The sequence below is a fragment of the Aspergillus thermomutatus genome (assembly GCF_002237265.1).
Source record: "Aspergillus thermomutatus strain HMR AF 39 chromosome Unknown NODE_231, whole genome shotgun sequence".
Taxonomy (NCBI): Eukaryota; Fungi; Ascomycota; class Eurotiomycetes; order Eurotiales; family Aspergillaceae; genus Aspergillus; species Aspergillus thermomutatus.
In genome coordinates this window covers 37041-46429 of record NW_020798281.1, presented here as the reverse complement: position 1 = coordinate 46429, position 9389 = coordinate 37041, and the positions used below count along the sequence as shown (strand labels likewise).

Sequence of the window (9389 nt, the reverse complement as noted above, 5' to 3'; positions counted from 1 at the left end):
GGACGGGGGGGGGGACGGTGACGAAACTTACCAACATCGAGGAAGAACCAAGACCCAGCAGTACCCAGCAGAATCCTTCCGTTCTTCCACTGCGAGTAGTGGCGCCAGAAATCAGCCCAGCTGGCCTTGGGGGCGACAACGTCACCGGTATGGTTCTGGAGGACGGACTGGCGGCGCATCTCGTCGGGGTGACCCTCGTGCTTGCCGGCCATGTAGGCACGCACGTCCTCGTCGGCCTTGACAATGTCACGGGCAACATCAAAAGTGTAGCGGGGGGTTTCGGGGATGGTGAGACGGTAGTAGAGGGCGATGCAGGCAGGGACGGCACCAAAACCGATCACCACACGCCACATCTTGTCGACGGCGAGCTGGCAGACACCGGAGCACTTGCCCACGGAGCTGGCTGTCTCCAGAGATTCCTTGAAGCCGGCAGTAACAATCAGAGCCATGATGGCCGCCGCGAATTGACCGAAACCCTGCATGGCAAAGACGGAACCCATCATGGCACCTCTCCACTTCGTGGTAGCAAACCTGCGCAGGGGATCACGTCAGCAAAGGTCCCGGAGAACAGCTAGGACGGGGAGCATAGCATACTCAGAAGTAATGATAGAAGACAGAGGATAGTCACCACCGATACCAATCCCCATGATGACACGCCAGAAGATGAGAATACCAACGATGGAAATAGCACGAGAGTCGGAGGAGAGAGCCTGAGCCAGAGTGGCCATGATGATGATCATCAATTCAATACCGTACATGCGCTTACGACCGATGCGATCCGCAAGCCAACCAAAAAACAGCTGTCCAATCACCGTACCACCAGAGGTAGACACCTTGATGGCAGTATCGGCGCTCGAGGGGATCTTGCCGGGGCTGGACTTGGCGTCCTGCCAGAAGACAACCCCCAGCATGCTGGAGGCCAGGTTGATGGCAAAGATATCGTAGGAGTCCGTGAAGAAACCCACCCCGGCAACGACAACGGCGCGGACGTGGTGCCAGCCGAACTTGGCATTGTCGATCTCGGCCAGAGCCTGACGACGGCGCTCTCTGGGATCCTCCACGTTGGCGAACTCGTTGTTGTAGTTCCGGAAGGCGGAGTTGCCGCCTTCAGTAGTAGCCATGGCTGGGTTGGTTAAAGGAAAGTGATAAAGAAGTATAATGGATAGAAAAGACCACGCCAGTCAGTGGGCTCAGAGTTGTCGAACCTACTCCGAGGAAAGATTCAGAGAGACTTCGTGGGTGAGAATGGGAGGCAGCCCCTTATGTACAGAGAGCTCAGAGACGAAGGCGTTTTTAGCGTACATGGCCCGAACAAGAACAAACAATGGCTGCAACGAATCGAGACCGTGAGTTTGGGCACGATAGGCGACCTGGACCCCGGCCATGTTCGTCTCACTCACTCCGGTGCCTAAGGTATGTCACTCTGCGCGCATGCGAGGAAGTCTAGGGGCCACTAGTGTGAGCAACTCAAGCTCGACTAAGCTTCAGTCAAGACCTTTGCCCAGACAGGCTGACAGGGCTTTTTTTCTCTTGGTAGGACTTCCTAAATCGGTCATTTTGGCCGTGTAGACTCTGATCTCTGATTGGTTCGGGCCACCCGAGATGTCAGGCTGCCCGTATTATTCTGGCCAATCAAACGGCCACTTTCTGGAGCATGCTCAGTTCCGCTGTGCTGAGTGGCCAGCGACCCACAGCCGCGCCAAGAAATCGAGGCTTGCCAAGACTCATCATCTCAGCCACTCTCCATGGTCACTCGCAAAGTTCTGCTTCAGTCCTCCGGGTTGCATAGATATTACTACCACACAGATGAATGAGACGCTGCGGTTGTCGCACGTGCTGTCCTTCTGCTCTCTGCGAGCGACCGGGACCTTCTAGACACAGCCCGTCGGGCGCTGACCCTGGAACAACAGAAGCAATATGAGGGCAACATCAGCCATTCACAAGGAAAGAGATCGGGATACGCCGCCTCGCAGGGGCTAGGAGAAGAAGGAGCGAAGAATTTTCTACGCTTCCACCATATGCCTTGCTGCGGCCGTGCCTGAGCGAGGAAATGCGCACGTGGACAGAAAGATGTTCTAGAATGATTCGCAGCTGAGTAGTTGCGCTAAAGGAGTACTCGAGCCTAGGCACTCTCACTCAGCTGATCTGGAAGACTTTGATGTTTCTAGCGTGGCGACGTGTGTGCCTTGCGCCCTTGCCTGACATCAGCTTGCTCGCTCTCACAACCAGGGGACCCTGCAACAGACACTGAAATCCGAATCCGAAGTCTTAAATGCTTTCAAACCTATTGCGCTTTTCGCAAAATCAGAATCTCGCAGGTACACTACAGCCATGGCAAGCACTTGCCAAGTTGCCGCACTATCCCACACGTGATGGCCTCACGGACGTCTTTCCCGACATCTGCCTTGGCTTGAATGAGGGCTGATGCAAGCGGCGAGTTCGGAGTAGACCTCCGATGGACATGATGGCATTGTAGTGGCACGGTGGCACCTTACATGTTTGTACGAGTAAACTGTGAGCAATACAAGCTGATGTTGATATTGTAGCCTGCATTAGTAGATCTGCAGATATTGATATCTGTTCAGTCTCCACAGATCTTGTGCCCACTGCTCTGCGGGACTCGGACGGATATATGTACTAACACCGATCGTCAGGTACAGTTGCCTATTCAAGTAATCACCTGCATCTCATCTATCATACGGAGTACAACATCTCTATAACCACGTTCTCGTTCTCGTGCGACGTCGACGTCGACGTCACTGACCCTATCTCCGAATAGAAACTACCCCTCAACCGCGGAAACACCATCATGTCATACACTCATCATCCCAACATAGCGTAGCACACAGGACACTCTCATCATCATGATCAAATGCAGTGGCGTCTCCTCCAGCTACTTAAACCCCTAAGATCAACCCATCGCAACTGAGCAGATACACATCCATCACTACTACACCATTCACCGACAAAACGCTACTGTAACAATGCCCCGAAGCCGAGAGCCCAGCGAGGGCCGCGACCCCGAGAACGTCAGGAGGGGATACAAAGCGTAAGCCTCACATTATCTAATACAGGAAAAGAAGAAGACTGAGCAGTCGCAGCACCCTCAAGAACCCAAATGTCTCGCAGCAGGCCAAGCAACACGCGCAGCAGGAGCTCGACAGATACGAGGGTGGCGGGGGATCCAGCGAGGATGAGCGACATGCGACGAATGTGAAGAGGGGGTTGAAGGCGTATGTGCTTATTCTTTTGTTGAAAGTTGAATGGGTTGGTGCTGATGCTGATGCTGATGCTGATGGAACAGGGCAACGCATAATCCCAACGTCACGGATATGGGGAAGAAGCAGGCGAGGGATAAATTGGAGGCGATGGGGGAGCAGCCCGATCAGCCGAGTGATTAGCCGGGTCTACTCTACATCGAGTATATGCTGTACACTATGCACATGTCTTGTAGATGGGCCAAGGCAAGCCAAGCCAATGTATCATGTTGAGTGGTATCTAGTATATACAAGTCAAGTCTATGTCCAAATCACAATCCCCGCTTCATCTTCCAGCGCATGATAAATGCCGCAAATGGGTATACCAGGATAGAAACAGCGATCCACACAAACAGAATGCCAAAGTCGAGTCCGATTCGTGAATGTGTGCCGAAGAGAATAGTTCGGAGTGCCTCGACAACTACACTAGTTAGATGACCGCAAGGCAATTCGAACGATAGAAAACTTACTGCGATGCAAAGGCCAGGCGTAACCCCAAGCGAAGAATCCAGGCGCCAGATCCAACGCATAAAAGCCGGTGGCGACGTTGGTAATAACCCAGAAAATCAGAAAGAGCGCACTGTAGGGAAACCCGAGGATCATGCCCATGTTCTCGCAGGGCAGTCCCAGCGCAGCCATGCCAACCCAGTTCAGCATCCAGAATACCACGAACGATCCGTGTCCATACGCGTTGGCATTGTAGGCTGGCAACGTATCCGGGGCCGGACTGTTGCTGAACGGGATCTGGAAGGCCAGCGACACAAAGGAATAAAACAGCGACAGGAAAAAGTAGGCCACGATGCTCGAACTCAGACGCCAGACGAGCCACTGCGGGATCTTCAGCGGCGGGTGGTTCCCCTTGATGAGCTGCATGTGGACAGGCATGAGGAATGGAAAGTTGAAAAAGGCGATAATGATCAGGTAAATCAACCCAATAGTCACGGACGGCGTCGCAGCAGCAGGGCCGAACGGTCGAAGGTCAACTTTCTGAAAGCCGATTGCCGGATTGACAGCCTGGGGCACCCGAGAGATGTTCATAGACTGTTGTGCGAGAGTCTGAATCCACCTGGGGCCAAACTCGGCAAGAACATCCAGCTGGAACGAGGACAAGGCCGGATCGATATAGCTCGAATATGTGGTCTGATCACGCGCGCTGATGATTATAAACTGAGCAGCGCCGTTGGGGTCGTACGACGAGTTCCCGTTCGTCACGGCATCATACAGGAGAGTGGTAGCATTGGGGTTGACAATGATTGCAGCATATGCAAGTTCGTCATAGACGCCTTGTCGGACGGCCCAAGGATCATAGTTGAAATCTGCGGGAGATCTGATTTTGTATCCGACATGCTCCGTGTCCGACTCAATGAAACGATTCGCGACATCAGTCACAGCCGGTCCAATGATGGGTGTGATGCTCTCATTCTTGTATGGTTCCACCTGGTTATCGAAATCGACCACCCAAATAGTCAAAGTGTGCAGTCTGTCCTCAGACCGGAATTGAATGGCCCAGTAAAGGGATAGAACACAGAGAATAAAAACACACAATCCCAATACTATTGAAATGTCTTAGTTGCCATTGATAATAAAAATAATTGCTCCTGTCAACCACTTACTTGTCCGACCCCAGAGGAATATGATTCGCTTGCGGGTCTCTCGTAAGGCTGGATCCCAGAAGCCAACCGAGGCTTGGGGAGGTTCGGTCCCTGTCTCGGTCGACTCGGTGCTGTTAGACTCCGTCTTGTCGTCAACCGTCATGGCTATGAGGTGACTGTCGTCTCAGAGACACGGATAATCAAAAGACTTCGATTAAAAAGTCGAGGAAAAGGTCAGGGATATTAATACTGCCGCAAACATGACGTGCAGCCACCGGCTTCCGATAGAAAGTCGATGATGAAGTGCTCGCTGAGAACGGCAGATGGCCTTGCACTCGGGATATTTACCCACTCCGGATGTCCGCATATGCTCTCCGACACCCTTAATTCCGACACTAAATGTGATTCTTCCACAGCTGAGTCAGGAAGGACATTTGTCTGTCAGAAACTGTGGAATTAAGAGTCATTTCTCGATCTCGCTGATAATTCGGAGTACGCTGTCAGCCCCGTTGGACTTGGACCCTGTTGGGTTGCCCTCTCATTCCGAACGGGACTCGTCATCACTCCCTCCCTCCTATGTAACATTGCGACGGGAATCATCAATCGATGATGAAGAACACAACCAGCCTGATGAGCTGAAGCGATGTATGACGCGGCTCCTTTTACTTAACTTCAGGTACCAGCTTAATAATCATGCTTTGATGGGCTAGATGTGCCATGGATCCATCTTATCCCATCAATACACCCTTGAGTAGCTTCATCATGCGTCTATATAGATGTTGAGCCTGAATGACAGCTTCAGACTAAGACCCTTGAGTTTCTGGTACAACAATGCTGCCATAAAGAAATCGTCAGTCGTCATTGACAGCGTCCCTCAACGGTTGGCAAAGTAGTGCCGTGGAGAGCGACTGGGAAATGCGGGGACACTTTCATTACTGGAGAATTATTCCACCAAGCGTTGTCGATCGACGGCTACAGACCATGCAGGGTGCAGTCAAGGTTTTAAATCACACATGGCTTCGATGGAATTCTATGTGCCCAGAATGAGAAGGACCTCTCCGCAATAGCAACCATTAAAAGGCACGGTGCGATGCTGCATCTCCAACGATGGTCACTCCAACAACTTATATCCTAGGCGACGACCCCAACACAACGCATCGCTTGAATGCCTGCTCTTTCCAACAATCAGCCATCACAACTTTCTCCGGCCACCAATACGCTGGCTTCTACACCTCCAAATTGTCTCTTGGTCCCAGACAGGTCACGCTTGCACGCCATGATATTACCAAGCCTACATCGCCGTGGCAATGCTTGACCTTTGAAGATTACCAGCAGACAACAGATGACGGACACAACGCCATCTCCATTGGCATCTGCGCCGGCGACGGTACGATACACATCGCTTTTGACCATCACTGCGACACGCTGAAATATCGCGTCTCACGACAGGGACTAGCCCACGACACCAGCCCGACAAGCTGGAAGCCAGAGAACTTCGGTCCCATTCTCAGCCATCTCCCTGGACAATCCGCTGACCTGGTCAACGTAACCTACCCTCGCTTCCTCCCCGCAGGGAACGAGCTATTCTTCGAATGCCGCATCGGCAAGTACGTAACCAGCCACGACCCTGATCTCGAGCCCTGCTAACCGAACCAGAGCAGGCGCCGGCTCCGACATCCTCTACCGCTACGACAGCAAGACAGCACATTCCGTCCCCCTCGGCACCTATCTCATCGGCACCAAATGCAACCCGTATCCCAACGGACTCTCCTTCCATCAAGGCACCAACACCCTCCACGTCACCTGGACCAACCGCCACTTCATCGACTACGAAGGCGCTAATGACCACACATCCACCGCACATAAAGCACAAGCTGGCCCAAACGGCCCGGAAAACAACGAGGGCCTCTACCACGCCTATGCCACCAACAGCGGAACCACCTGGCACAGTTCCCGCCGCGAGCTAGTCACCACACCATCAGGCCTAGATTCCCAGGACACCAGGCTCCAGGTGAAAGACATCCCCCGCAACAGCGGGATCATGAACCAGGAGGCCCAGCATGTGGATGTACACGGGGGCATCCACGTCCTGAACCGCGAGAGCACGACGGGTCAGGAGAGCTGGGTGCATTACCATTGCCCTCCCGACGGGGACGGAGACGGTGGACGATGGGGTTTCGCTCCGTTGCCGCTTATCTACCCGACTCCGACTGGGCCTCGCGGGAAGGTCGTCTACTGCGCGAAGACGGATGCGGTGCTATTTGTTCTTCCGTCGAATACCGAGAATGAGGTTATTATCGCGCGGTCGCGGCGAGATAATGTGCGGGCGGACTTTCGAGTTGTGTGGCGGGGCGTGGGGTTTGTCGGCGAGCCGTTGGTGGATGAGGAAGCGCTGTTGGAGTTTGATGTATTGTCGATATTCATGCTCAAGGAGACTGAGATGGGAGGTAGAAAGATCATCGTATTGCAATTTGATGTTGATGATCTGGTGTAGCTAGGTGAACTGTGTCCAAGTTTCATCCAATTGATACTTTCTTATAACAACTTGTTCTGATTCTTGGTTTCACTCTGCTTTGTGGCTATGAAGCTTCAAAATATACAGTATCTTTTAGTTCCTTGTATTAGCATTCAGAAGGTGTCTTTATGGCAGTCCAGCACCTCACCATATCTCGATATCTATATATTTTAGGAATCCCACACATTTCATCCCGCTCACTACTACTCTGTAGATGACTAAAACGCAGTGTTTCCACTGATGATGCCAACTAAAATTCTATAGTAAAGGTCTTTATCCGAGAGATGTTCATACCTACAGAAAGTGATTTTAGCATGGAAAATGAATGTGAAGTAAGCTTTGAATTATTCCCTTCTAAGGGTCAATTACATATTCAGGTTTCATGTTAATCTAACATATGATGAACAAAAGAAAAACAGAAATCATTACCATCAGCGCATTTCCAGCAGTGAAACATACACCTTCCGCGAAGATGGGCAGGGCATAAACAAGGACAACATAGCATCCCAACAGCGGTATGCAGTAATAAAGACAATTGAAGAAGGAAATCGAGAAAAAGGGTAAAAGTCAGGACAAAAAAAATTAGAACAATTAGACCGCCACGTCTATAAGCTCAGGATGCACGCACAGGGCAGATCTTTGTACAGGCAATTCGTGTAATACAGAGACTCGTTACTCGGGCTTGCGTCCGACCATCAAATACATGGGAGTGAAGAGCTTCTTCTCACCGCCAGCGACCAGGCAGTCACCGGCGATGGCGAGACTGTCGGCTGTCTTCTGGGTGCCCTTAGGGAAGAGACCAACGGTCTCCATAGCTCCGCAGAAGCGATGGGCGATGCCACGACCCCACCATGTCATACGGGCAATGGTGAACAGATCCCAGGGCGAGGTCATGTGCTTGAACGATCCTGCCAGAGGGTAGTACCAAGGAATGCGGTCGGGGCGATCGGCGAGATCCTCGTTGTGCAACAGCTCGAAACCGGCGTTCTTGAAAGCAGTGAGACCCTCCGAAATCTTGACCATGTTGGAAATACCATCACCCAGCTCGATACCCAGACGGATCTTGCGATGCTCCGGGTTGTCGTTGTCGTACTCGTCGGTCATGAGCCACTCGTAGACACCGAAGATTCCACCGGGCTTCAACACACGGAAGATTTCCTTGTAGACACCCTCAAGTTCGGGAGCGTGGACGGTGGCCTCGATAGCGTAAACGGCATCGAACGAGTTATCAGGGAACTTCATCTGCATAAAGTCGCCCTTGACGAAGCTGAGCTTATGGCTCAATCCCTCGCGCTCGGCGTACCGAGTCGCACGCTCAATCTGGTAGTCGTTGTTGTTCAGTCCAACCACGTTGGCATCGGTGAATTTGACAATCTCGCGGGCAGGACCGCCGACACCACAGCCGACATCCAGGACCTTCATACCCTCCTTGATGCCCATCCGGTGAGCCAGGTAGTGTTCATGGCGGGCAATGGCTTGGTAGAAGGGTTCGCCCTGGGCGAAGCGGCAGAAATGGAACGAAGTACCCCATCCATACTCGTAAAGATCCGTGGCCAGGTTGTAGTAGCTGCAGCAACGTTAGAGTAGTCCAATGGCTCCGAAGCTCAGGGTTTTATGACATACTGTCGGGTCAATGTGGCATACTCGGCACGGCGGGCCTATGGATAAGACAATTAGTCCAGAATTCCACATGGCAAGAATAGAGGGATTACTCACCGCGCGAATCTCCTCTGTCTCGTCTTCAGCGGACTTGTTGTCCCAATGCTTGAAGTACTCGTCTACAGCGGCCTTCTGGGCAGCAGAGTCCTTGCCCCGAAGAGCAGCAAAGCCACCCCGAGACTGGGCAGACTTTCCGTGCATTGCGCGATTGAACTCGGCATCGCGCGCGTGGTTCTCCTGTTCCAAAGCAGCGGGGGCCATGACTGAGAGCAATTGGGCTTTTGGATGTGGTAGGGGTAGAAAAGGGGTGGATCACTGATCGCAGAAATGAACTCGTACAGAAAAGAAGAGAATCAAAATACTGGC

General features: G+C 52.3%; 5 protein-coding genes across 5 annotated transcripts; 2 read left to right on the top strand and 3 right to left on the bottom strand.

The window, feature by feature from the left end:
- Positions 1–31: 31 nt before the first annotated feature.
- On the bottom strand, positions 32–1121 carry PHO5 (acid phosphatase pho5; the record flags this gene model as incomplete). The annotated part of the gene is made up of 2 exons (XM_026759017.1): positions 32–531; positions 595–1121. Coding segments are annotated over 2 exons (1027 nt in total), but the record flags the coding sequence as incomplete, so codon positions are not given.
- Positions 1122–2984: 1863 nt separating this feature from the next.
- CDV56_105212 (Con-6 family protein) lies at positions 2985–3401 on the top strand (the record flags this gene model as incomplete). Its single annotated transcript, XM_026758831.1, has 3 exons — positions 2985–3049; positions 3102–3233; positions 3305–3401. 3 exons carry the CDS (start codon positions 2985–2987, stop codon positions 3399–3401), a joined length of 294 nt encoding a protein of 97 aa, XP_026611388.1.
- Positions 3402–3529: 128 nt separating this feature from the next.
- CDV56_105086 (SNG1 family protein) lies at positions 3530–5012 on the bottom strand (the record flags this gene model as incomplete). The annotated part of the gene is made up of 3 exons (XM_026758705.1): positions 3530–3678; positions 3728–4810; positions 4871–5012. The coding sequence occupies 3 exons, from the start codon at positions 5010–5012 to the stop codon at positions 3530–3532; spliced, it is 1374 nt and encodes a 457-aa protein (XP_026611387.1).
- A 944-nt stretch (positions 5013–5956) lies between these two features.
- On the top strand, positions 5957–7343 carry CDV56_104902 (BNR repeat-containing protein; the record flags this gene model as incomplete). Its single annotated transcript, XM_026758521.1, has 2 exons — positions 5957–6456; positions 6506–7343. 2 exons carry the CDS (start codon positions 5957–5959, stop codon positions 7341–7343), a joined length of 1338 nt encoding a protein of 445 aa, XP_026611386.1.
- A 693-nt stretch (positions 7344–8036) lies between these two features.
- Positions 8037–9284, bottom strand: erg6 (sterol 24-C-methyltransferase; the record flags this gene model as incomplete). Its single annotated transcript, XM_026758354.1, has 3 exons — positions 8037–8931; positions 8988–9022; positions 9081–9284. The coding sequence occupies 3 exons, from the start codon at positions 9282–9284 to the stop codon at positions 8037–8039; spliced, it is 1134 nt and encodes a 377-aa protein (XP_026611385.1).
- Positions 9285–9389: the final 105 nt, after the last annotated feature.